Source organism: Sander lucioperca, chromosome 6, assembly GCF_008315115.2.
Source record: "Sander lucioperca isolate FBNREF2018 chromosome 6, SLUC_FBN_1.2, whole genome shotgun sequence".
Classification (NCBI taxonomy): domain Eukaryota; kingdom Metazoa; phylum Chordata; class Actinopteri; order Perciformes; family Percidae; genus Sander; species Sander lucioperca.
In genome coordinates, this window is record NC_050178.1 from 5,317,508 (window position 1) to 5,345,322 (window position 27,815).

Genomic DNA, 27,815 nt, shown 5'->3' on the forward strand with positions numbered 1-27,815 from the left:
TGGCTCATTGCCACGTTTCAGGTGTGTATAAGAGAGTGATTTCCCCTCTAAACTTTACAGATCATTTGAATAACTGTTTGAGGCCCGATGAGGTCAAATCACCCAATATTTCCCGAAAACAGAAAAGATTAGACCAAAAAGTCCATTGAATGCAGGGCGTGTAGGAGTATTTTCTGATTTTTGTTTCTGATTGAACGTACTTTGACTTAAGTATTTGAGTACTTCTTCCACCTCTGCTTATTATGGTTTATGATTGGGACTAATTACTATAATTGATGTCTTTATCTTTTAGGGGATGTGTATATCCAGCCAACTCAAGACACAAAGAATCCTGTCATCTATGGAGTCTTCTCAGTTTCAGGGTGAGTGACTGACAGGTCTCTCAAACTTTCTAACTTTCATGGAGGGTGTATTTTCGTTTCCCTCCTGCAGTTTCTTGTTCATTTTCAGTCAGCCTGAAAGTGTCATTCTCTTTCTCTGATATTAAAATGCTGTGTTGCATAGGGCCTGTCAGAATCAGGCTACAAAGACAACACAGGCTGTGAATCTGGAGCCCAGAGGGGGAGCGCGCTCCTCTGAGAGACTGACTGAGCCCATAGTTCATCATAGGTCTGATAGCAAGTTGTCATTCAACACACAGAATTCAAATTCAAGGGAACCAACCAGATATGAAAATTGAGATTCTGACTGCGCAGAAGCAGGGAGAGGTGTGCGCCGAATCATAATAACCATGTCTTGATTAATGTATTTGAGAAACAAATACTTATAATTGTTGTTATTGTTCCCATCCTCTCCTTAGACATCAGGCATGTTTAAACCCAGCTGATAAAAACACATGGGGTGCTAATGATAGAGGTCCATGACAGGAGTTATAAACATAGTACACCCACCACACAGCAGCAAGAGCCTGGGCTCTGGCGATTCTCTGCAGAACGTGGGTGTTTGTATGTCAGTGTGTCAGACAGCTTGACTCTAGTTGAGTCGGTTTGAGGGTGTGTTTGTGCGCCATAATGTTTCAGCGTGTTTCTGTAAGAGGTCGGCTGAGTACGTGGGAAGGAAGTAGATTCTACTAGCCGCAAAGATCACCCGTAGTAATTATCTCAGGGAGTGAGTTTATCTGAATCCTCTAGCTGCTGTCTCTGTGTGTTCACCCTTTTTTCTCCTGCCCTCCTCCAGAGCTGTGTTTAAAGGCTCGGCAGTGTGCATCTACTCCATGGCTGACATCCGTATGGTCTTCAATGGGCCTTTTGCCCACAAGGAGGGGCCCAACTACCAGTGGGTGGCGTACACTGGGAAGATTCCCTACCCACGACCTGGCACTGTGAGTTATAAACAATAAACAATCCTGAATCCACGCCTCCTCCCATTACAAACAAAATTGTCTGTCATCCTTTTTTTATAAGAACATGTTTTTACTGCAAAAAGAATTTGGTAAATTGCCGGTTTCACAGTTAGATCTATTTTTTTTGTCAACAGTGTCCTGGAGGCACTTTCACCCCCAACATGAAATCCACAAAGGATTACCCAGATGAGGTTATCAACTTCATGCGAAACCACCCCACTATGTACAATGCTGTATACCCAGTGCACAAGCGCCCCCTGGTGGTCAGAACCAACGTGGACTATGAGTTCACCACCATTGCAGTGGACCAAGTGGCAGCTGCTGACGGGAGCTACGAGGTGCTCTTCCTGGGCACAGGTCAGTGCTCTAAAGCCTTAGTTGACATTATGTGATGATTGTCCAGTGATCTAATAGTCAAGTTTGAAGTTTATTGTGAAGTTTAAGTCCTCTAGCCTTGGCTCTGTCTGGCAGCTTTACACAAAAGTAGAGGATCTGCTTTGCCTCTTAATTTTGGGAGTTCTCAAAGCAGTTTTCTGTTAAAGAAAACAGATATTCAAGTGGATGGATGAAATGAGTTCAGCTGAAGCTTAGGTCCATGGCTCAAAACGTCAACAGTTTTGGAGTTAAACTTGCTTCTCTCTTGTGTTTTGCAGATCGGGGGACAGTCCAGAAAGTAATTGTCCTGCCTAGAGACGACTTGCAGACAGAGGAGCTGGTCTTAGAGGAAGTGGAGGTCTTCAAGGTCAGTTTTCTGACCTAAATCTATTTACTCCTTCTCTCTCTGTCCTGTGTGTGTGTGTGTGTGTGTGTGTGTGTGTGTGTGTGTGTGTGTGTGTGTGTGTGTGTGTGTGTGTGTGTGTGTGTGTGTGTGTGTGTGTGTGTGTGTGCGTGCGTGCGTGCGTGCGTGCGTGCGTGCGTGCGTGCGTGCGTGCGTGCGTGCGTGCGCGCATCATTTATATACACTGTGATTGTTATCTAAGAGAAAATGTAATCGACTGAATATTCCTTGTCTGCTCATTTGAAGCTTTTGTTAACTGTGTCACTGCAGGTTCCCACGGCAATTACCACCATGAAGATTTCATCAAAACGGGTGAGTGGCTCAGACCAAATAGTTAAAGAAAAAAGTAGCACAGCAATCATCTTACATCTCAACATCTGAAAAAACACGTGAAAACGCTTAACTTTACAGTTCCCATAGTTGTCATACAATTTCATAGAAAGGAATTGATAACTATAAACCATAGGGGTCCTGAAAAGTACTATGTATATTTTATGGCAAATGGTGTTCAAATGGTAGATTGCAGTAGGGCAGGAGTTTTTAAGTCAGTGCACAGCCAAATGTGCAAAAATGTTGAAATTATCTAAAGACAGGCATATTGCACATATTGCCTAGAAAATGTTTCTAATGATACAATAAATGAACAATTTCTGAGTTCTTTCAAGGAAATGTAATATCTCGAAATCACTAAGAAATTACAGAACTGTATAATAAAGTAGTATCCAAAATCTTTATATTTTATTATTTTTTTCTGATCTTCATCTCTGTTTTTTTTTTTTTTTTTTTAAATAGCAACAACTGTATGTAGGATCAGTTTTGGGGGTGACCCACCTGGCTCTCCATCGCTGTGATGTGTACGGGGAAGTCTGCGCTGACTGCTGTCTGGCCAGAGACCCGTACTGTGCCTGGGATGGCAAATCCTGCTCCAGATACTCCTCCTCACAGAAGAGGTGAGGATTAAGTATATACAGTATAGAATACAGTATACACAGGCATGTGATGGGTACAGTAGCTACTAGTTTATGTGTGTTCATGACATGATGTAATATTTTCAAAATATGTTGACGTTAAGCTTTTTATTTTCGATTGTTGATCTGAACCCTCTAGACGGAGCCGTCGGCAGGATGTAAAGTACGGCAACCCGATCCGCCAATGCAGAGGTTATAATTCTAACAGTGAGTATCAGGACAACTTTTGTATTAAGCCCATACAGTACCGAGTATACAGACATACATACAGAATTAGTGAACCAAAGATGTCACTCAAATGGAAATAGGAATAATATTGAACTATTATTGTGCCTCTTGCTGGTTATTCCAATTTATTTCTTGCCTACTTCCTTGAGTGCTATCTATCTATCTATTTCATATATTTTATATATTTATTTAGGAATAATGCATCAAATATATATATTGTTTTATAGCCAATAAGAATACTCTGGAGATGGTTCAGTATGGGGTGGAGGGCAGCACTACATTCCTGGAGTGTCAGGCCAGGTCTCCTCATGTGTCTCTCAAGTGGCACCTGCAGAAGGAAAACAGTGACAGGAGAAAAGAGGTGAGCAAAGCTTTCACTGTAAAGCAGTTACAGTTATGTTTTAAATGAATGAATGAATGAATAAAGTCTTTAAATTTCACACTAATTGTCCTCTTTACTGTCCGTCCTTCCAGATTCGCTCAGAGGGCCGCATCCTAAAAACAGAACAAGGTCTTCTGATCCGCTCACTGCAGTCCTCCGACAGCGGCATCTACCAGTGCACATCCACCGAGAAAAACTTCAAACACACGCTTGTCAAACTGCAGCTTGTAGTCCTTTCCAGTCGCACAGTCAACAACGTGTTGGTGGAAACAGGCAGCCCAGCCCTACCTCCTCTGCAGTCCAGCGCCTGGACTCCCAGTGCCGGTCAGTATAAGGACCTGCTGACCATCCTTAGCCAGCCGGAGATGGGCCTGATCAACCAGTACTGCCAGGATTACTGGCAGCTTGGAGACAGCATCCTCGGGGACAACAAAGCTAAAAGCCTGAAGGAGCTGAAAGAACAGAAGAAGCCTCGCAACCGTAGGCATCATGATGAGCAAACAACTCCAGCTGAGACATGAGGAGCTGGATATACACCTCATCATATTCCCCCAGTCTACCTTTTCACACCACTTCCTCAACACTGCAACCCCTCCATTTAGGGGAATGACTCCAGTTAGAAAAATCTAATTATCATAACAGACAAGACCGATACTGCAACCAAAAGCAACAGCATCAAACCGTTTCTATGTGACTGTTGGAAAAAATACACAATATTTATTGTAGGTTGTAAAAAGTAATTCTTTGTACCTATCTAGAAAACATGTTTTTTTTTGTGAATAGGTAAATTTGTGCAAACATTGTTATTATTATATTATTGTTAGTGTTATTGTTTATTACAATGTGTTATTATGTTGAAAATATCTCTATGTTGGGTGTTTTTGTGAAACCGCAACGACAACCCAGGACTTTGGGAGTATCCACACATGGAAGAGGACCGATGAACATGTATTTAACTGTCACAGGCGACCATGTTGGATCCCGTGACTGCTGGCAGTATTCAGTGTCCAAGCTGGAAGTCGAGTCGCTGCTTCAGTGAAATTCTCGAACTTTCCTAAACTTCTTCACCAGAACTCAGCACCAGAACAGTTTTTTTTTTACTGAAAGATACAAGCTGTTGACAGAATGATGATCGCATTTCTTGGGACACGCAAGGATGAAAGAAATGCCCACAGACTGAGGCTGTGACAACATGTTGCATGTTAATGAAAGGCCCTTTGGCAGGTGAAATGTCTCTCCTTTCATGTTAGTGGTCCAGCCTGGCCTCAAGCAATGATGCTACATCACCCACCCAAATTCTTCCAAAATCAGTTGCTGCCAAGTGTTTGTTTTTGTTTATATGTGAATATCACATCTCAATGTTGTATCCTTAACAAATGTTTGTGATAAGCTGTTTTTTGCTGGGGGAAAGGGTCCTTTAATGACAAAAAAGCTGAAAATATAACATTGCCTTCTCTTTTCTCTTTTGAGATATGAAATTCCAGCAGGCAGCTATATGTGAGTTTGTGACAGTTTGTGATATCAAAATATTAGAGACAAAGCACCTTCTGTTGCCAAATTGGTAATCTTGATAAAACAGTAAATACTTCACAAGTATCTGTGGCATATGCAGTATATTCATTTAAGGTTGGGGGTTTTTTTTAGCTCTCAATGAATCCATTCCTGCCAGTTTCATGCTAAATATTGGTTTCACTAAGTAAATATTAATCATGTAATAGGTCTACACTTTTATTAGATGACAACGATAAAGTTGCTGATTGCAGTGCTTTGGAATTGACTACTTTGATTGGTTCTGAATTTTTTGTATCAGCTTCCATAGCTACTGTGTTTGTCAGTCCAATGCAGTGTCATACTGCTATGTGTGCCACAGACTTAATATAAAACTTCGTACAGTGGAGAAAAAGAAATTGTCACAATGTCACAAGTACAACCACTAACAAGCTGATCACCACCAAACCTGAAGAGAACATGTACCAAACTCTTCAGAAGGTGGCTTTTCATTGTGCATGGCATGTACAGTGTAATGTATATGGTATTTGTCTAAAATGCTAAGTTGCTGTGGATGTCAGTGAATGTCTTTCTCGTTGTGGGAATATGGAAATACTATCAGTGCAAGAAAGAAAGATGCTGAAAGTACAGAAAGGTCAGATTGTGATTTTAAATCCTCTCTTTCTTTCTCTCTCTCTCTCTCTCTCTCTCTCTCTCTCTCTCTCTCTCTCTCTCTCTCTTTTTCTCTCTTTTTCTCTCTTCTCAAAAATGTGCATATATTTCAAACGTGCATCTGTTTTATTTTCTCTGTTTGGCAGATTTTGCTCTGGGTCTTTGAGGTAAAGTAATGTATGATATAATGCACAGTTGATGTTGTTGTAATGACTTGTACAAAAAATACTTTCTTTTCTTCCTCATCAATGTTGCTGACTAATAAATTAAAGCTCTATATTTTATAATAACAGAGGTTCTGTTCTGTTTGCCATTGGTGAGCACATAGTCTGCCAGCTCTGTTGTGTAATATGTATGTGATCTGTAGCATACACATTCTGGTAGGGGAAGTATACAGATCCTTTACTTAAGTAAAAATAGCAAAACCACACTGTAAAATACTCCCTCACAAGTAAAATGTCTGCATTGAAAATGTTACTTACTGTACATAAAAGTTTGCAAGTATTACCAGCTAAATGTACTTAATTATCAAAGGTAAAAATACAGAATAATGCCCACTTTGAGTGATCTACTATTGCACATATTAGATTATAATGTATATAATATTATCTGTTTTCTATTTGTAAAGTCATTGGTAACTATAGCTGTCAAATAAATGCAGTTGAGTAAAATGGATAATATTTACCTTTTGAAATGTAGCGGCGTAGAAGTACAAAGTGACAGAAAATGGAAATATTCAAGAAAGTTACAAGTACTTTGAGTTAGTGTACTTAGTTAGGTTCCACCATCAGTGTTTTCATTCGCAGTAGTGACTCGGGAGCTTAAGCAACGTTGACTCCACAAAAGAGCTCTGTAAAGTTGAAGTGATAATTATAAACTTTATTCACAAAAGTGCTTTACAACAGACAAACAGAAAAAGAGACAACCACTTAGGAAAATTCTGTGCAATGCTCATACACACGCATAATGTACATGCATGCACACATAATTGAAAGTGAGTAGATTAGGATTCTTAACCAGCTTCAGATTGAGGTCAATGAGATCTGTCAGGTGAAACTGCAAAGCTCTTTAAGCACTTCGGAGCTCACCCTTCAGTCTGCAGTATCCTATAAGAAATGTTTTGCCTTTCTTTATGTTTGGACTTGGCGGTGGGGGGTCTTTTTTATTTATTTCAGTAACCCCGTTTGCTGATTGTTGTAGGCCTACTGTGTGGAGTAGAGTTGTTTTAATCCCTCTATTGGACTTCTTTCCAAACAGCATACATTCAAGACATCTGGTTTCATTTTTATTTTGGTCCTGATGTGAGATGAATCTGGTTTCCATAGACACACTCAACACTCAGCACGAAGTTATTGAGCTTTACATACTTCTCTTTTAAAGGCACCCAAGAACAGCATAGAGAGATAAGCACTTGAGCCGATGTTCATCTTCCGCTGAGCACAGCAAAGTCCCCCTAAAGGTTAGATCACTCCTACACTGATGTATGTCTGCCTCTGCTCACACCTTTGGCTCGGCCCTAAAACACTCCTGTCCTTGTGCTCCATTGGCCCTCCTCTGTCAGATGGGCAGAGAATGCGAAATCCTCTCCTAAGACAGGAAAATTCTCAAACATTCTCCAGTTGTTTCCGCAGGCAGGTGACGCATCAGCTGCATAATTAAGGCACCGGTTAGAAAGTAGGCGATCAGCTAGGACCATCTCGGATTTTTTCCTGACACTTGGCTTTTGAGCAGAGGGGCCCAAACCGGGAAAAGTAGAATGGGGGCTGGAGCAAGCGCCGAGGAGAAACACTCAAGAGGGCTGGAGAAGAAGCTGAAGGAGGATGCCGAGAGGGATGCAAGAACTGTTAAGCTGCTGCTGCTAGGTAAAGACAGTCAAGTTGGATGCTACAGTATAACAGGAAACTTCATCATCATAGTAACACATATTTAAGGGCCCCATAAGGCCACATGGTGGAAATATTTTTACCCCTTGATCCTACAAGAGTAATAGTTAATAGTTATCTGTCTATGGGGCACAATTGTAGCTGGGGCATTACTTTGTCTCGTGTAAAAAGTTTGGTTTAATCTTCCACACACTTGACGTTATTAACACAGACATATCTTGTTGACTTAAGTGCGTTATGGATAGACCATATGGCTCTGAATAGCCTTTAAATGTTTACTGCGTAATTTTGAAAGCCTGTTCATTTTTAACTGTGAGAAAACAAGCAACATGTTTGAGTAAAGGCTTAATACCTGTGTCAGTGAATTGCTTAGACACTTTAATAATCACTCAACCCAATCCCTTGTTAATCCTGAAACAGGTCCTCCAAAACAAAGGGCTTAACCCTGAAGGACACAGATACACTACCACCCAACCCAAACAGGGCCTGTGGCTGCAGCATTCAAATACAATAACCCAAATACATCACAGGCATTTTGTAAATTGTCCATTGAGGGGGCAATTTAGTATGATTAGGTTAGCTTTTTAATTCAAGAACCAACAAGTTCTATACACCAAAATATCTGTAGGCTATATTGTATATAACAACGTTGGATTTAAAAGCAAAATCATATGCAAGATTGGTCGAGTCTGGCATATATTGTTCTAAATATCTGTCAGCTTCTTACAGATTTAGTTTTGCACTCAGCTTAATCATCTCTGCATGACAATGTGGGTCAGCAGCAGGAAGAGTTCTGCCTTACCTAAGCATTGAACAAGATAAGACCTGAAGTAAGAAGTATTATGACTTGCTGGGATCCTCTGTCTGATGAATGCCATTACCTGCGGTTAAAATCATTCTCCTCTCACATTAATATAATCCAAAACATAAATAAAAGCACAAAAACTATGGTTAAGAAGAAGTCACATTTCTTCAAAATCCTCATAAATGTTGAGATCAAGTTTGGAATAAAAGCATTGTGTTATTATTTGATGTGAATAATTACATTTAATATGTTTTTCTACCTTCATATAGGCGCTGGAGAATCTGGCAAAAGCACTATCGTCAAACAGATGAAGTAAGATATTTGACTCTTGCGCCAAAGAAATGTCTAATTCTTTCTCTAACCGACTGTAAATCACATACTAATGCTGTATTTTGTTATCAGAATTATCCACCAAGATGGCTACTCACTTGAAGAATCCATGGAGTTCATTGTCATCATCTACAGCAACACCCTGCAGTCCATCATGGCCATTGTGAAGGCCATGAGCACATTCAATATGAACTATGGCCACCCTGATCAGCAGGTAACAGCTGAGATACACTTTAATGGGTTTTGGGTGAATTGATTTTAAGATTTCTAGCAGACTAGTAAACATAAATTGTACGTGTCCCTGTCCTCTTCCATCCGCCCTGCAGGATGATGCCAGGAAACTCATGCACCTTGCAGACACCATTGAGGAAGGAACCATGCCTAAAGAGATGTCAGACATCATTTTGCGCCTATGGAAGGACTCTGGCATTCAAGCGTGCTTTGAAAGGGCCTCAGAGTACCAACTCAATGACTCAGCTGGATAGTAAGAAATCACCCAAGCTGAAATATAAAATTGCCACATTAGTGTTTGTTGTTGAAGGAATTTGATTTCCCCTCAGCTACCTGAGTGACTTGGAGCGGCTGATCCAACCAGGCTATGTGCCCACTGAGCAGGATGTGCTGCGATCAAGAGTGAAGACCACTGGTATCATCGAGACCACATTTGGCTTGAAAGATCTCAATTTCAGGTTAGTCAGTGTAGTATTTCTCAAGAGGATGGCACCAATAACTCATCAGTGCTCCCACTTTGCTGGATTGCAATCATAAAGATAACATGCTTCTGTTTCCATGCAGAATGTTTGATGTGGGTGGCCAGAGGTCAGAGAGGAAGAAGTGGATTCATTGTTTTGAAGGTGTGACCTGTATCATCTTCATTGCTGCTTTGAGCGCCTACGACATGGTGCTGGTGGAGGATGATGAAGTGGTATGATGGCAGTAATATTTCACACTTCATATTCTATACTTTGTGTGTATTTTGGACAATCAACGGCTGGTTAATTTGAAAGGCTCTTTATTGGGACTTGGTAAAGACACAAATCCTTTCTTTCAGAATCGAATGCACGAGAGTCTGCACTTGTTCAACAGTATCTGCAACCACCGCTACTTCGCCACCACCTCCATTGTACTCTTCCTCAACAAGAAAGATGTGTTCACTGAGAAGATCAAGAAAGCTCATCTCAGCATGTGCTTCCCTGAATACGATGGTGAGGTTTATCAAAACACAAATTGCAGCATATTGAAGGACTTTAAAAAGTGACAAACTGATTAAATGTGCCTGTTTATCTTGACATATTTCCGTTAAGGCCCCAATACATATGAGGATGCTGGTAACTACATCAAAATTCAGTTCTTAGACCTGAACCTGCGCCGAGACATCAAAGAAATCTACTCTCACATGACCTGTGCAACAGACACAGAGAACGTGAAGTTTGTGTTTGACGCTGTAACCGACATCATAATCAAAGAAAACCTGAAAGATTGTGGTCTCTTCTAAAAGTCATGCTGAGAAACCCAATGAAGGTGAGAAAAAGTTTGCACAGTATCGTAATGATACTAATAAGCAGATATTAAGCAGTGTCACTTTCTTTCTTTTTTTACAGGGTGATGTTGTAGCCCTGTCACATTCCACAAATCCTCTCTCAATTCAAACTGAGGACTGAGGATGAAAACTAAACCCCTGACCATCCTCAAAACTGGCGAACGCAAAAAATAAAAATCAATTTGTTGTGTTCAAATGAAGTTGTAGCTTTGACAAGACTTCGGGTCAAGTCCAGAAGACAGCTCTTCAGTCAGAAAATCCTGTGCAGATTTCAGATGAGTTGAATTTTAGTCTAGCTACCTTTTCTCTTGAGTCTCTTGAAATCATCTTTTGGAGAGCTATGCAATCTGTAGTTAAGACATCAAAAGCTTATGTCAGCATTACGTGTTTTCTTTTCACATCCACTAATGTGAATAGATGTCAGGCTAATGCATCTTTTCTCCAGTAACTGGTCAGTATACAGCCAGTAAGCAAACAAGAGGGCCTCACCTACTGCACACACAATTCAACCTGAACTTGTCACTAGAAATGGCTTTTATGTACAGGTCTACAGCTCACTTTGAGACCAAATTTAAACAGATGAGATACTTAATTTTTAAGTGTTAGAACATGTAACTTTCTGAAATAGTTATAGTTAAAAGGACTAGTTTAATTAAGTCTACAATTAAACAATTTTCTATTTGACAGTTCATGAATGGTGGTGATACCATATGGATCTGTAACTGTTAAGTGGTAGATGTAATATACTTCAATTTAAAAAATACTTGTCTAAAGGTTAACATAATCTCTAGGCCTGTGAGCCAACTATCCTGTACAAAAACCAATAATTGCAAACCTTGCCTAAACCTATTAAAGCTTATAGAAAATGGAGTACTTTCCCACTTTCACAAATAAAAATTAACACAGCAATGTCTTGTTCATAATCTGTCATTTATTCAATTTCACATAATATTTCTGGTTTCTTTTCTAGCATTATGAATCAAAAACTACTCCTTTAAAATGTAAACATCCTTTACCTTTAATTAAAAGGTAAATAAATTCAGATAGATTAGAAGAATAGTTTTTGGGACATATACTTATTTGCTTTCTTGCCGAAGGTTAGATGACTAGATCAATACTAGTTTCATGTCTGTACGGTACATTTTAAGCTACAGCCAGCAGCTGGTGACAGCTGTATCTTAGCTTAGCACAAACACCGGAAACAGAGGTAAACAGCTAGCCTGGCTCTGTCCAAGTACCAAAAACCACCTAGTAGCATCTCTTAAGCTCACTAATTAACACGCTACATCTTGTACGTATTTAAGCTAGCTGTTTCTCCATTTCCTGTTCTTGTGCTAAGATAACCTAACCAGCTGCTGGGGTTAGCTTCATATTTACCATACATCAATTCCTGTCCAATTATTTTGGATGTGTTGTGCTAATCAAAGCTAACCTAAACCATACTTCTGACCAGTGCATTAGCATGCCAGAGTCCTACAGGACTTGCTTTTTTATCTTCTATTTCTGAACAAGAAACATTTGTCACCTGTATGAAAGCTGTGCTCGCAAATCACATTTGAGAAACGGGCCCCAAAATGGTATCAAGTGGTATCGACCTTTTTGTCTAACTCTCAGCAAGACAGTGAATAAGCGAAATTCCTAAAATGTCACTCTTTCTTTGAAGAGAATTTAAGACAAAATGGTTGAGGTGATGTCAGCTATGGCCTGGAGCAGTTAAGAAAACACTTGAGAATATGTGTGTCCAAAAGCCAAAGAAGATGCCGATGCTGTGACATAATCGAGTCATGCAGCCTGAAGCTCTCTGCTGTGTTACAGACACTAAGGATGTTTGGTATAAAATGAACCAATCCAGTAGAGATATCTCAGTAGAGCTGTACATGAATCAAACATCACAGTTAAGGGGACATCACATATATTCACAGTATGACTGTACTTTAGTTCAGTGCAGTTATTCTATTACCTCAGATAACCAAGTTGGAAGATTTGCAATATAAATAACTAGGACTATCCTAAGACATTTCAGGCAACAACATTTCAATGAAGTTTTATTTTTTTATGAAAGCATTAATTGATTTCTTTTTTTCTTTCAACCCTGAGTTCTCCCCACATGACAATGAATAAGTAATGATGATGTGCAAATATGTGACAGAGAAACAGAAAAAGAAACACAAATGGCTACTTCCATCTACTCTGAACAAGAGTCTGTGTACTAAATACGTCTGACAGAACATTTTCGCTCATAACATTAAAAAATACATTTTATGGCTTGTTTGTCATGTCTAAAAACAAAAAGGATCTTAATGTCATAATCAGCGTAAACTGTACATACACATGGAATGACATCTATTGTGCAAATATCGATTCGTTCAGTTGCCTCAAACAAATTCTTGACAAATACTTCAACACATCCAGACAGACCAAGAAAAATAAAAAAGGCACTTTAAAACAGCGAGTTGTCCTGAGCCTCTCTCTCACTGTCAGTATGCTAATGTGCAGCCCTTCTTTAAAAGCACTGATCTAATCAAGTGAATCAACTGGAAAGAGGCACTAATCATTATGTTTAGAGAGATAGTTTAAGAGGTGAGTGTTTTTATAGGCTATACATTTTACATATGTGTGGCTAGATGGCACTGTTCCCAAAAAAAACAATGATTCACAGCTCAGCTGTAATTTTCAATTATGCATACATACACACACACACACACACACACACACACAAACAATGTATACACACTCACACCTGAACCAACACCTAAACGGACAAAAACACACCAGCAATTCTAAAATCCCCTTCCCTTCCAATCTCAATTCGTCACTAGGCAAAAATGAAGCATGACTCCTCATTTTCCAGCACATAAGTTCATGCTCACCCAACAAAGCAAAAGTACCCACACACAGTCTTTTCAGTAATACAGCAAGTGATCAATCTGCTTTCTCAGGTTTCCTTTAGTGTCAGTTCCCCGTCTGGATACTGAGCAGCGGAACAGAGGGGACGAGGATTTTGACCAACAATGATCCTTTTTAACCTCACCGCATCTGCACCTGAGGGGGGTGTACAGAAGGCCTGTTCATCTCAATGTCACCACATGCATCCTCTTACTCAGAAAAGTCCCACCATGTTATCGATCTGCCTCATGTAGACACTCTTTAATGGCAGAGTGTACCGTCGCTCCTCTGGGATCCTGTTGCACTATTAGAGGGAGAAAAGGAAGAAGTTAGAATGTTATCACAATATAAGATACGCATGACACTAAAAATGGTGAAAAGTGAGATGGGCTGGGCGAGGAGGATGGCCTAACATTGCTGGTGTTGCTCGGTGGTGGCCGCTTGTTTGGCTCTTGCTCTGCCAGCACTCCCTCTTCACAAGGAAACAAGTCGTTCCACTGTTTCTCCCTGAAGCGCTTGTCTATAGGCACAACATGGCCCTCTGTAGTGAAGATGTACTTGTTGTCGGATTTGTGAAGTGGGTTGTCCTCATCGAACAGCTGCAATGCAAGAGAGACATTTTTGTTTGTATGACAGCTGAGCCAAACGTTGGGCTAAGTTGTATTCTGACAATGTCTGGGTGACACCAACAAAATCAGATAAGATGATATTTTTAATAAATATCTTGATAATTGCAATAGCTTTTATTACAATTATCAAAACTTTACAACATATCTAGCATCATAGTATGCTCTCATGTCATTCTATATCCATAAATACCAGCTCCATCTCTGGCATACTCAGACTGTAACTTACCAGGTAAAGGTATTTGCATGTCTCACTGAGGAAGAAGCTCTCCATGCGATCCTCTTTGGATTTGTCCACAACATGGTGGAGAGTGGCATACCCACATCTGCAAACGACACAGCTCAGCTCAGCTCAGCTTAAAGTATCAAAGCATAGTAGAAAATAAAAACTAAAATAAAACAAGGTATATATTACATGATCCACACCTGACTTTGGCATTTTTCTCAAGGCTCTGAAGGATATCCATTCCAACATGTAAATAGAAAGGATTTTTGGTCGCCTGTGGGAAGTGAAGAAAAACAACTTTTGAGTAAAAGATAATAAACCACCACCACCACCAGTGCTGTGTTACAACAGGTCAGTACCTGGTACAGCAGATAGGTTGACTCCACCAGCTCTGGTCTTAAGGGGTAGAAGAGCACATCAGGAGCCTGCAGCTGCCAGTTGTATCTCTCTGGCAAAGCCCCAAAGCGCTTCCAGATGGCATAGTAGAAGGCGTGCAGGCAAATTGCATTATCTACATCACCATTCAGCACCTTGTACACAGAGTGGCAACACTTTACTTTAGCTGAACACAACAACACATATTTTACTATGGATAGGCCGATTATCGACCTGTTTTTTGGCAGTTTGCAGATTATTTGAATCAGCGTTTTATTTGCCTGATAACCGATAAAGTTAACTAATTAAAAAGTGTGCTACTTTGGCTCCACTACAGCTGTGTGTCTGTCCCTCTGCTTCAGTTTCACTCACCACTGAATCTGACTTAATGTCCCGCCCACAACAATATCTGACTATCCTTTAATGTGTATTACGTTGAAAGTTTCCAATTTATTAAATAATTGCATAAAGCATTTAAACATTTTTTTATTGGCAAATGTAACATTCATAGACTATAATATTAATGGACAAAGCATCAGGTTCGTTGAAGTGCTGCAAATGCGAAGTGCCTTAAACCTGCATTCTATCTGAATTCCAGCAGGGGGCGACACGTGCAGTTGCAAAAGGAGGTCGGTTTCTGTAGAAGTCTATGAAAAAGTGATCCACTTCTCACTTGATTTATTACCTCAGTAAACATTTTCATAATTAGTTTATGGTCTCAATCGCTAGTTTTAAGTATTCTGCAACACAGAATGATGTTCATTTTTTGAATTATGGAGGGCGTGGCTATGACGTGATTGCCAGTGAAAGTGTGTAACGTAACGTAGAGTGTAAGGGCTCCTCCCTCACTCCTCACTCCTCCCTCTCGTCTAAAATCGTCACATCCGCAACCAGGATGGCTGCGCCCGTAACGGCAAACTCGACGACTCATAGCAGATCTCCACAAACCAATGGGTGACGTCACACATGCTCTGTCCATTAATATTATACAGTCTATGGTAACATTCCAAAATCTTAATTTTGACTTGATTTTCAATTCCACTGTAAATGCATATCGGTTCCAAATGTCGGTTATCGGTTTTAATAACTACTAATAATCGGTATCAGTATCGGCCTTGAAAAACCAGTTATTGGTCGATCCCTATATTTTACACTTAAATATAAGATCTGTCATAGCTGAAAGTGCATAAACTAACCTGCAGCCCAGGAAAGAAGGCCTGAAGGGAGTCAATCCAGGTGTTCATTATTTCACCGCTGAACATGTTCACATTAACATACAGAGGTGGGTCACCCTCTCCTTCATTACATGACTCTCTCCTGGAAAAACACAGAGGCAGAAGAGGGTTCACAATATGTCATAGTATGTGTATCAACATCCTAATATAATGTTTGTATATTCAAATACTAAAGCAACCACAGTGCCCCTGTGATTATTTTGCTGTTGACCAGCCAAACTCAGCTAGAGTTAAGGCTGTGTCACTTGCTCAAGGGCTAATTATCAGTGATTTCTAAGGAAGAGGAAAGTGTTACGTTTCTGTGTGAATGCAGATGTCCCATCAGACATCTCATGACATCCTAAAGTCTCAGAATTCATATTCCACATCTCTCAGAAAAAAAAAAATTCTGTAAACCCGTAAGCAGTTGTATTAATTTCACTTGTTTTGGCCAATCCTAGACAGAGATTCAGTCACACAGCAGAGAAAGTTTCTCATTTCAGATGCAACCTGATGTGAATCCCCCAGTCCCACCCACTTTCACCCAAATGCACACAGTGTCACGTTTTTTTCAGAATGAGACTCACCCTCTCCTCATGTGGTTGTGAATGCTCTCATAAGCAGCTTGGAACATCCTGTAGTCCTCTTTTTCACCAAAAAGTAAGTACGATTTCAGCAAATACTCATAGAAGGAATCCATACCGGCTCCCAGACCACTCTGCTTGCTAACCCACTGGCCTGTTTGGATATTCACTACATTCCCTAAAGAATTACAGATAGAAATCACATAAAAATGCTTTAAGTTATATGATATTGTAGGCATCATATTTACATGTTGTAGACTTAACCATGCTGGGTAGAAGCTTAAAAAAGAACTAAATAAAAGAAAAAGAAAATAGAAGATAATTGTATTTACGTGACTACATACACAGCTGTACTTACCCAACAGACCGGTTTCGTTGCTCCTCAGGTTCCACAGAGCTCTGACGGCTCGTCTGGCTACCCACTCAAATGTGGAATCTCCAATCAAGCGGCTCAAAATCCCAAACTCCACCAGCAGGGACCCAGCTCCTGCAGTACAAGTCTCATTGATGCTATCAGGAGGAACGCCAGTCTTCAGATTCACCTGCATTTTACAAACCAATGAAGACGCTGTGTGACATTTCAGTCTTTACAGTATGGTATGTATGAGGTCATGCAACTTCCCTCACATGATAGCTACTTAAGGTAGAGCTAAAACTCTTTTGAGGAAGTTGTGTGTCTATGAGCAGGCATCTTGTAAAAATAGCAATAATAATAGTAGCTCTAGATTTTAACAGTCTCACACACCCGGGGGTAAGGAATGCCTGTGCTGGTATTCTCAAAGGCCGGCAGTAAGCGGACAGCCAAGTCATGAGCCATGTGAAGCAGCTCATTATCGTAATCGTCAAAGCCGACCTTGCCAAATGGATGTTTCGGGTCCGTCAGCAGGATGTGAGATGAGATAAGGCTGCCCAGGATCCTTCAAAGGAAAGAGAAATATGACACTGGGGTTCCACACAGAAGCATATTGTGAACAGATCATTACAATAAGCTTTTTCTGGTATTGATATCATGAAATCTGTGTACATATCATGTCACATTGTTTGTCAGTATGGTTCTCACGGTAACAGCCAGACAACTTAAAACGGTCATAAATGAAATAATTTAAAAGTCCAATAAGGTGACTATAGAAGTAATCCTACAATGATCACATGCAAGATTATTGCTTTCACAATTGCTGTGCATGTTTTTGGTTGAAAGATTTGTATCTTCAGCAAGTAGGTCAGTTTTTTTTCTTATGTATGAGTATAGCAGAATGAAAATAGTAGCAACATTTGTACCTGATGTTTGCCTCAAAAACTTGCACAGTTGAGTCCTTGTCAAAAGATACAGTATCTATAACCAGCTTGACAGCTTTGTGGAACTCTGTCACATTGCCGAGCACCTGTAGAGAAACACCACATTATGTAACCACAGCTTAGCTTATTTGGGCGCATAACTACTAAATGGCTTCCAGGTATTTTGCTAAAATTCTATTTCTATTCTATCTATATTCTTATCATTATAGATGGCAACTATTGTAAAGAAGCTCTGATTAATAATTTGAGCCATCAAGTCACAACTGCAGAATAGAGTCTAGTGCATGTGAAATTGACTTAGGAGACACCCTGATCCATCCGGTTTAGGTCTGACACAGTAACAAGTTGAGTTTAGAAACTCGGCTCCGCCTGATTCCACGTCAAGAAATGTTTTGACTGTGGCAGAAAAACAGACAACTACACAGGAAGTGCTAACCACTGTGCCTCTTAACGTAGTACATTTGTTGCAAAACAGATGATGTTAAACTCACATTTTCCACCTCACAGACTGAACTAAGCTGCTTTCAATCTCATATTTAAAGTTAATATAATGGAAAATGTCAATACTAATCACTGATTAGTCAGAAAGAAAAACTCTGCTGATTTTGCAGGACATGGTATAACATAGTATAACTTACCAGTAGGGTGTCTAAGGTGTCGATGAGTGTAAGGGAGTAGTTCCCCAAGACGTCATTTATGTTGATGTTTGACCTGAAATGAAAGCAGTGAAACAGACTCAGTGCTGTCATTGCAAAAGAGGGAGAAATAATGAACAGGTCACAAAAACACACACAAACACAGAGCATCTTTTAAATCCAACAACGTGGAGTTCGGATGTGAGTGCAAAGTCTTATCTTAGCAGACGGGATGGAGAGAACAACAGAAACACCATATTAAAAAAAAAAACATGTGAATGATAAATAACATCTCCCCACTAACTAGAGGGTTTCCTTCTTTAATTGTCTGACATCCCACCGCACAGTTCAGGACTCCTGAGAAAATTAACGCCAAAGCTGATCTGAAGACAACGGGTGGCTGTTTTCCCTCATTACATAGTTATTATCAGTTCCGGATAGGGCTGCAAATTATTTTCATTGTCGATTAATCTGTTGATTATTTTTTCGAGTAATCGATTAGTTGTTTGGTCTCTGAAATATCAGAAAATCGTGAAAAAATGTGGATCAATGTTTCCCATAGCCAAAGAGGAGACCTTCAAATGTCTTGTTTTGTCCACAACTCAAAGTTATTTAGTTTAATGGCACAGAGGAGTAAGGAAACTAGAAAATATTCACATTTAAAAAGCTGGAATTAGATTATAGATTATAAAAAAATTACTCAAACTGATTAATCGATTATCAAAATAGTTGGTGATTAATTTAATAGTTGACAACTAATCGATTAATCATTGCAGCTCTAGCTAGGATGGCAACTAACAACTATTTTCATTATCGATTAATCTGACAATTATTTTCTCTTTTAATTGATTAATCATTTGGTCTATAAAATAGTAAAAACCGTCACAATTTCCTAAAGTTCAAGATGACTTATTTTGCCTGACCAACAGTTCAAACCCAAATATCTCTCAAGCTATTTTTTTTTTTAAGATTATTTTTTGGGCTTTTTCCGCCTTTATTTGATAGGACAGCTAGGTGAGAAAGGGGGAAGACATGGAGGAAATTGTCACAGGTCGGATTCGAACCGTGGACCTCTGCATCGAGGCATAAACCTCTCAGTATATGTGCGCCTGCTCTACCCACTGACCAACCTGGCCACCTCTCAAGCTATTATTAAATATGAGAAGAATTATAAGAATTTGTTTGAAAAGTGAATCATCAAAATAGTCAATGCTACATTTTCTGATGATTTACTAATCATTTTCGCTCAAGTCCCGTCAGGCACCATTATTTTTGATGCAACTGTATGTCTTGCGCCAATTTCATTCAAACTGAAGACAAAACCTGTTACACATTATGCGACTGAGAGGAATGTTGGTGGATAACACTGTTGACTCTGCTGCTGCAGATAGTAAGAAATGTTTGTTTTGTTCATTTGTCAATCACATGCCAATACACTTTTAACTGAACATTTATTCTAGTAATCCCCAAAACCCTCACAACTTCTGTACTCTGCTGCATCTAAAGGAGAGTTTGGTTACTTGCCTACGTCCGGCATGGCTAGCTACCATGATGGCTGAGCAGAAAATGTTTTTCTGTAATTTGAGTGAACCGGCCTCTAGAAATATACCGACCTGCTTTTTTTATATGACATGTCAAATTTACTTCTGTTAAACCGCTAGCCTATTTAACATATCGTAACCTCAGATGTCTTTTATTTTGTGTTTATTACAGACACTGTGCAATGATTGCATTCATATTATTTTTGCATACAAACTGGACAACGGTTTACCCTGAAAGTCTAAGATAACAGTATGGGGAGTGAAACTTTTCATTAGATGGCTTATTGTAGTGTAATTCTAGTCTGTCTGTTTCAATGTCCAGCACAGGGCAATAACATGCAGGTGTTTCAGCTAGCCTATGCGTTTGCACACTGAAGAAGGTATAGACTGTCTGTGCATTTTACTCCCCTGAGAGTAACATAAAGACTGGGTAGCTGGGTATGCAAACAGTTCTTATGCTTGCTGGATTTCTCTCTCTCTTTTTGTCTTTGGTTAAGTGTGATATTTTTAAGCGCAGAGAGAGCTCGATTAACCAAGTAGTTCATCAACATAGAATCAATCATAATTATTTGTATAATTAATTAATTAAATTAATTCTATCAATTTTAAGACTTTTTTAACAAAAACGTCATGGTTCCCTGCTTTTCAATATCTGCTGATTTTCTTAAACTTTTGTGATAATAAACAAATTATCCTTAGGTTTTGGTCTTTCGGTTGCCCTCAATCGTCTTGGGCAGCGAGCGTGCCTCTGCAAAATCTCCTCAGGAAGGAACTTGTTTTGGTGGAACATTTGCACCTCGCAAAAAAAACTGCAACATACAATATTAAAGGATGTTAACTGTTCACACAATACAGTAACGTGAGCTATTTAAATTAGCTGGATTCATTGTTAAATGTAATTTGTTCTTAACAGGCGACAGCAGTCGGCGGGGACGAGGCAGCCGGCAGCTGCCTTCAACCTCCTACCTAACAGTCGGCTCTATCGCCTAGTTTTTATTATACTAATACAGTGTTTTTAAAACCAAAGATACATTTTTACGTGTAAGTAAGTATTAGCCTCACGCTAATTTATCAAGACTAGGCCTACCGGCTAAACTAACGCTAGCTTCATGGCAACCTCTACACCTGGCGAGTCCCCACTCCCCCTCAGGATTTCCTCGTTGTTCAATAATACAAACAAAGAAATTGCTGACCTCAGGGAAGATGTTCGTCGGCTTTCCGAGGACTTAAAAACCAAAGATGCTTTGTTAACCGCCTGCTTGGACGTGGCTCATAATCAGTCGCTCCGGATCTCATCTCTCTCGGCGGCCTTCCAGGATACCGCGCCATGGGACCCAGCTGCCTGCCCACGCCCATCGTCCTGCTCGACACCGGTTATCAAGCCACCCTGGACTGAGGTGGTTTGCGGCCGAAAGAGAGCCTCGGGTAGGGCTCCATCGCCTCCTGCCCTCAGCCTCTCCAACCGCTTCAATGCTTTGTCGGAGTCGGAGCCGGTGGTGGCCAGTGCGGCTCACCGGGCTCGCCCCGCTTCAAAGCAGACTGACCAGCCGTCGTCACGGAAGACGATTGCTACCGCGCGGCGAAAGCTTCTGAGGGATGCGGTAGTCAGACGGTCCGGTGGCCTACACTGCCTGGATCGGCCAAATGACAACGTTCCTCAAAAAAAATCTCCACAACCGAACGGTAAGCATTCTTCCTCTTCTTTTCCCTGCCCATCTGAAACCGACACTGACTGTTTTGCTCCCGTCACCGGCTACCCACACCCCCCCACTCCTCGTCCGCTCTTCCCCCTAACCACAGTAATTATTGGGGACTCCATCACTAGAGACCTACGGTTTCATAATGCTGTCACACACTGTTTTCCCGGAGCCAAAGTTGCAGACATCCTGGCTAAAGTTATGGACCTGATACCCTCATTTCCGACCTCTATCAAACGCATCGTGGTCCATTGTGGACATAACGACATGTCCACTCGGATTCAGGAGTGTGAGCGCACAAGGCGAGACTTTACCACTCTCATTGAGGCTTTAAAAAGCACTGGGAAGTCGGTTTTTATTTCGGGCCCACTTCCATCTCTAGGTCGCGGATCAGGCCTCTTTAGCAGACTACTCTCCCTTAACACCTGGCTCCAGCTCACATGCAGTATTCACAGGATAGGTTTTATTGACAACTTCAATCTGTTTTGGGAACGTGGCTCCCTGTTCAGCAGGGATGGGATTCATCCCAATACACGCGGAAGCCAGATGCTACGTGGAAATTTGCACCACGCCCTGCATACCCAGACCTCTGATTGACTGTTTACATCCCGTAAACACTCTCACAAGCACACTGACCAGACACACTCTCCCAAAGTCAATAATCAGAGATACAGCGCTACACGCCCCTCTGTGCTCCCTTCAGAGCAATCACCCATTCATAATCCCATAACCACCGTGTCTGTCCCCCGACTGAGACCGTTTAAACCAAACGCTAACAAAAGAGGTGCTATACTAAACAACCTAATTGGAATTAAAACAACCACTGCAACGATAGAACAGAATAGGAAAATCAAATGTGGACTATTAAATATTAGATCTCTGTCATCGAAAGCATTATTGGTAAACGAATTGATATCAGATAACCACATTGACTTATTCTGCCTCACCGAAACCTGGCTGGGCCATGACGAATATGTTAGTTTAAACGAAGCCACTCCTCCCAGTCATAATAATACCCAAATTCCACGAGGCTCAGGCCGAGGAGGGGGAGTTGCAGCCATATTTGACTCGAGCCTGTTAATTAATCCTAAACCTAAACTAAATTATAACTCGTTTGAAAGCCTTGTTCTTAATCTTCAACACCCAACATGGAAAACAGTACAGCCAATTATATTCGTTGTTGTTTACCGAGCACCAGGTCCATATTCTGAGTTTTTATCTGAATTCTCAGAGTTTTTATCATGCGTAGTCCTTCAATCAGACAAAGTACTTATTGTAGGTGATTTTAATATCCATGTGGACATTGAGAGCAATAGCCTTAGTACTGCTTTCAATTCACTGCTAGATTCTATTGGTTTCAGTCAGAGGGTGCATAAGGCCACGCACTGTTTTAACCACACCCTCGACCTTGTGCTAGAATATGGCATCAAAATTGACGATTTAATAGTATTTCCGCAGAATCCTTTATTATCAGACCATTTTTTAATAACTTTCGAATTCCTACTACCAGACTATACGAAATTAAATAAAAGTTTCTACACTAGATGCTTATCTGACAGTGCTATAGCTAAATTTAAGGAAGCTATTCCAACAGCACTTAACTCAATGTCATGCCTTAATATAACAGAGGACTGTTATGTTAACTCTAGTCCCTCCCAACTTGATAACTTTGTAGACGCTGCTACGGCCTGCCTACGGACTACTTTAGACTCGGTTGCTCCTCTCAAAAAGAAGATGATGAAGGAAAGGAAACTAGCACCTTGGTATAACTCCCAAACTCGCAAATTAAAACAAATCTCACGAAAACTTGAAAGTAAATGGCGTTCCACCAAACTGGAAGAATCTCGTGTGGATTGGCAAGATAGTCTAAAAAATTATAGGAGGGCCCTCAGAAATGCCAGATCAGACTATTACTCAACACTAATAGAAGAAAATAAGAACAACCCAAGGTTTCTTTTCAGCACTGTAGCCAGGCTGACAGATAGTCACAGCTCTATTGAGCCATCTATTCCTATAGCTCTGAGCAGTGATGACTTCATGACCTTTTTTAATGATAAAATTATAACAATTAGAGAAAAAATTCATCACCTTCTGCCCACAGCTTCCAACGACTCACCATTGGGCGCAGGAGGGCTAGAGAGAACGATAAGACCTGATACTTATTTAGACGGCTTTTATCCTTTAGACCTCCAACAATTAATGTTAAGGGTCTCTTCAGCTAAGCCAACTACCTGTCTCTTAGACCCCATTCCAACGAAGCTACTTAAAGAAGCACTACCCGTGGTCAACACCACATTACTAGATACGATCAATATGTCCTTATTAACGGGTCACGTACCGCAGTCTTTTAAAGTAGCTGTGATAAAACCTATTCTGAAAAAACCCACCCTCGACCCTGAGGTCTTAGCCAACTATAGACCTATATCTAACCTCCCGTTTCTCTCCAAAATCCTTGAGAAGGTAGTCGCTAATCAATTGTGTGACTTTCTGCATAGAAATAGTCTATTTGAAGACTTTCAGTCAGGATTTAGAATGCATCATAGCACAGAGACGGCACTGGTGAAAATCACTAACGACCTTCTAACTGCTGCTGACAAAGGACTTGTCTCCGTACTTGTCTTATTAGATCTTAGTGCTGCATTCGACACTATTGACCATACCATCCTCTTACAGAGACTGGAACATTTAGTTGGCATTAAAGGAATCGCACTAAGCTGGTTTAAGTCCTATTTTTCTGAGCGATCCCAATTTGTTAATATTAACGATAAACCATCCAAATACGCTAAAGTTAGCCATGGCGTTCCTCAAGGCTCAGTGCTTGGACCAATTCTATTCTCTTTATATATGCTTCCTCTAGGCAATATTATTAGGAAACACTCAATTAACTTTCACTGTTACGCAGACGACACCCAATTATATCTGTCAATCAAGCCAGACGAAAGCGGTCAGTTAGCTAAACTTCAAGCGTGCATTAAAGATATAAAATCCTGGATGACCCACAATTTTCTGATGTTGAACTCAAACAAAACGGAAGTTATTGTGCTGGGACCCAAGCACCACCGAACTTCATTATCTAAATATATAGCTACCCTAGATGGTATTGCCCTGGCCTCCAGCACTACTGTCAGAAATCTAGGAGTCATTTTTGACCAGGATCTATCCTTTAACGCCCACTTAAAACAAACCTCAAGAACAGCCTTTTTCCATCTTCGTAACATTGCCAAAATCAGGAACATCCTGTCTCAAAACGATGCTGAAAAACTAGTCCATGCATTCGTAACTTCCCGGCTGGACTACTGTAATTCTTTACTATCAGGCTGCTCAAATAAGTCCCTCAAGACCCTCCAGCTGATCCAGAATGCTGCAGCACGTGTTCTGACAAGAACTAACAAAAGAGATCACATTTCTCCTGTATTAGCTTCTCTGCATTGGCTTCCTGTAAAATCCAGGATTGAATTTAAAATCCTTCTCCTGACCTACAAAGCACTAAATGGTCAAGCACCATCATACATAGAAGAGCTTTTAGTACCTTATTGTCCCACTAGAGCACTGCGCTCCCAGAACTCAGAGCTACTTGTGGTTCCTAGAGTCTCTAAAAGTAGAATCGGAGCCAGAGCCTTCAGCTACCAGGCTCCTCTCCTGTGGAACCAGCTCCCAACTTGGGTTCGGGGGGCTGACACCGTCGCCACATTTAAGAATAAACTGAAAACCATCATCTTTGATAAAGCTTATAGTTAGGGAGTGAGGAGTTGCAGCATAGTAGAGTAGAGTAGAGGGAGGCAGGAAGTACAAGCCCGTTCCGGCAGGGGAGAGTACGAGCCCGGTCCAGGGCCCCTCTCTTTAGCCTGCCTCTCTTAGTTATGCTATTATAACTCTAGACTGCTGTGGGAAGCTCCTTCCAAGGACACAATGAGCCGCTCCCTCTTCTCTCTTTTCACTTGTCTCCTTTTGTGTGCATCTTAGTCCCAGAAATGCCTGTTACTAACCTAGCTCTGGGGAGTTTTCTCCCCGGAGTCCCTTTGCTTCTTCTTCACCCAGAACATCGCCTTGGAATTGGGTGGCACCTACACCGGGGTCCTGGGTGCAGCTGACGCTATGGACTTACTACACCCTGCTACGCTCTGCGTTTCCCCGCAGTGTCCGACTGCGTCCTGCCGCGTCCAACCGCGTCCACCCAGGCTGCTGTGCCACACTACACCCCGTAACGCCCTGCTGTGCCCTACTATGACATGAACTACTATGACTACCATTGTGATCACTGCTTCACTATCTTTATTATGACTATTATTGCCACCATTCACCACTCCCCCAACTGGTGCCGTCAGACACCGCCTACCAAGAGTCTGGGTCTGTCCGAGGTTTCTTCCTAACAAAAAAAGGGAGTTTTTCCTTGCCACTGTCGCAATAGCTACTGCTAATGCTTGCTCTTGAGGCAACCACTGTAATAGTTGGGGCTTCGTAAAGTACAGAGTTTGGTCTAGACCTACTCTATCTGTAAAGTGTCTCGAGATATCTCTTGTTATGATTTGATACTATAAATAAAATTGAATTGAATTGAATTGTACCAAACAAGCAATTTGAAGATGTCACCTAGGGCTCTTTCATAGACTAAACAATAAACTGATTAAATATTCAGCAGAATTATTGATAATAAAATAATTGTTACTTCCCGCCCCTTTTCTTTACCTTCATTAATTTCATATATTTCTATAAGGTCTAATCTCAATTTCAAATGAATTAAGCGATGAAGTGGTTAAACAGTTCCTTAACCCTTGTGTTGACCTCGGGTCAAATTGACCCGTTTTCAATTTTTGTTTTATATCAGAAAATATGGGACGTAGAAATATGCGCTGAAAATGTGTAGAAGAAAAATTTAACAATTTAAAACATTGGAAAAAGCAAAAACAAACTGTGAAAAAAAGGCGTCGAAAAAAAGAAGACAACACAAGGGTTAATCTGATAGGAACCCCATCAAGACCTACTGCTACTGTTCAATGCAAAAGGTGTCTGAAACATAATCTGTTCATTACTGAGCAGCAGTAGGCAGCACTGAGATCAGTAGGATTACACTACAGCTACTATTGCAAAGTACATGCAAATTAACGTTACAGTCTGCAGAGTTCAAATCTAACTGTCGGTCACTGCCAGGTCAGGGTGCCACTCGGCTGAAACCACCACCATTGAAAGCACAAACATGAATACACTTATTAAAGAAAACATTAACCTGTCGGTGCAGACAGTCAGGACAGCTTATGACTCACGGGTTTAGCACGTCTGGTCCCCTCCCTTTACAGTCAATGGGATTCAGCTCGTCCTCGGGAAAGGCATATTTCATGTAATTGTCATACCCGAAATAAAACATGTCTTTGGCCATGTCCTTCATTTTTGCTTTCAGTGTGTCTGGGAAGGAGCTGTATCTCCGGACGTACTCGTCCTTGTTGCCATCGAAGAAGCTCAGGTAGGATCTCTTGGTTGACGCCTCTCCAACATTTGCGCAGGTGGTTGCCGCATTTTCATGTATGTGACCGTGTATTCGTTGAGACCACGAGTTACCCTTCGGGTCGATCCCTTTTTCGTCCCTGAATAACAAGTCTAATTTGTGCAAACTGAAACCGAGTGGGAAGTTGAACCCCCAGCTAACGTTAGGTCCCAGTCCGAAAGCTAGCCACAGCACACAGCTGAGGGAGAGTCTCAATACAACCAGACCAACTACTATTGACCTCCATTGCATCTTTGCCCCGGGTCGATCTTAAAACGCATACTTTAAGTCCACATACGTCCGAGGAATGAATGTGAAATCATCTGTTTGTCAACTACAAGCATAGAGATAGTGGTGATTCCGCCCTACACACTTCCTGTCAATAGACCAGCCCCTACCAGATTCTGAGCTGTGATTGGGTTTATTCTTGTGTCGTCATGCAAAAGAACGAAGTGGGCTCGTCTTGCGATTGGTCGCAGAGCTGTCAATCTCCTAGTTGCGTTTTCGTGGCAGTCCTGACGTGTCTTATTATTCTGATTTAACTTCTGCACCAATAGAAAACAGCCACAGGAGTGAGACGTTCAGGGGCACAGAGCTTTAAAGCGATGGTTGGGTCAGGTGTAAATATCCTCCAATTATACTAGTTGTGGGTTGATGTCATGAACTTCTGAACAAGTGTGATATTCCTAAACAACCAAAGCAATATTCGTTAGTTTTTGATGCAATCAATTCCGGTGCCATAATGCTTCTCATAAGCTCAGGATTATGTGAATTTACTTTACTACTGGGTCCTGTTGTTACTGGTGTTGGTCAGACCTGTTTCTCCTGTAAAAAGATAAT

At 40.9% G+C, this 27,815-nt stretch overlaps 3 protein-coding genes across 6 annotated transcripts in view; 2 read left to right on the plus strand and 1 right to left on the minus strand.

Moving 5' to 3' along the window:
- Positions 1 to 6,148, plus strand: part of sema3fa (sema domain, immunoglobulin domain (Ig), short basic domain, secreted, (semaphorin) 3Fa) — a 51,664-nt gene extending 45,516 nt beyond the window's left edge. For 2 of the 4 annotated variants that reach the window (XM_036002273.1, XM_036002274.1), the window contains 9 exons: positions 293 to 362; positions 1,177 to 1,321; positions 1,477 to 1,699; positions 1,996 to 2,084; positions 2,391 to 2,432; positions 2,913 to 3,070; positions 3,213 to 3,295; positions 3,544 to 3,677; positions 3,791 to 6,148. In XM_036002273.1, coding sequence (XP_035858166.1) covers positions 293 to 362; positions 1,177 to 1,321; positions 1,477 to 1,699; positions 1,996 to 2,084; positions 2,391 to 2,432; positions 2,913 to 3,070; positions 3,213 to 3,295; positions 3,544 to 3,677; positions 3,791 to 4,219 — 1,373 coding nt within the window. In that variant the 3' untranslated portion in view covers positions 4,220 to 6,148. The remainder of the gene's footprint in view (positions 1 to 292; positions 363 to 1,176; positions 1,322 to 1,476; positions 1,700 to 1,995; positions 2,085 to 2,390; positions 2,433 to 2,912; positions 3,071 to 3,212; positions 3,296 to 3,543; positions 3,678 to 3,790) is intronic. The other 2 variants (XM_031301815.2, XM_031301817.2) reach the window with 2 other exon arrangements.
- A 1,264-nt stretch (positions 6,149 to 7,412) lies between these two features.
- Positions 7,413 to 11,325, plus strand: gnat1 (guanine nucleotide binding protein (G protein), alpha transducing activity polypeptide 1). Its single transcript, XM_031301514.2, has 9 exons — positions 7,413 to 7,720; positions 8,816 to 8,858; positions 8,949 to 9,090; positions 9,203 to 9,360; positions 9,437 to 9,565; positions 9,672 to 9,801; positions 9,928 to 10,081; positions 10,181 to 10,397; positions 10,478 to 11,325. The coding sequence occupies exons 1-8, from the start codon at positions 7,615 to 7,617 to the stop codon at positions 10,369 to 10,371; spliced, it is 1,053 nt and encodes a 350-aa protein (XP_031157374.1). The 5' UTR covers positions 7,413 to 7,614; the 3' UTR covers positions 10,372 to 10,397; positions 10,478 to 11,325.
- A 1,120-nt stretch (positions 11,326 to 12,445) lies between these two features.
- On the minus strand, positions 12,446 to 27,330 carry edem1 (ER degradation enhancer, mannosidase alpha-like 1). The gene is made up of 12 exons (XM_031301513.2): positions 26,758 to 27,330; positions 18,262 to 18,334; positions 17,606 to 17,709; positions 17,073 to 17,244; positions 16,686 to 16,869; positions 16,331 to 16,505; positions 15,726 to 15,846; positions 14,514 to 14,684; positions 14,355 to 14,428; positions 14,158 to 14,254; positions 13,716 to 13,901; positions 12,446 to 13,606 (listed from the first exon to the last, which is right to left on the minus strand). Exons 1-12 carry the CDS (start codon positions 27,225 to 27,227, stop codon positions 13,517 to 13,519), a joined length of 1,917 nt encoding a protein of 638 aa, XP_031157373.1. The 5' UTR covers positions 27,228 to 27,330; the 3' UTR covers positions 12,446 to 13,516.
- Between the last annotated feature and the right edge of the window lie 485 nt (positions 27,331 to 27,815).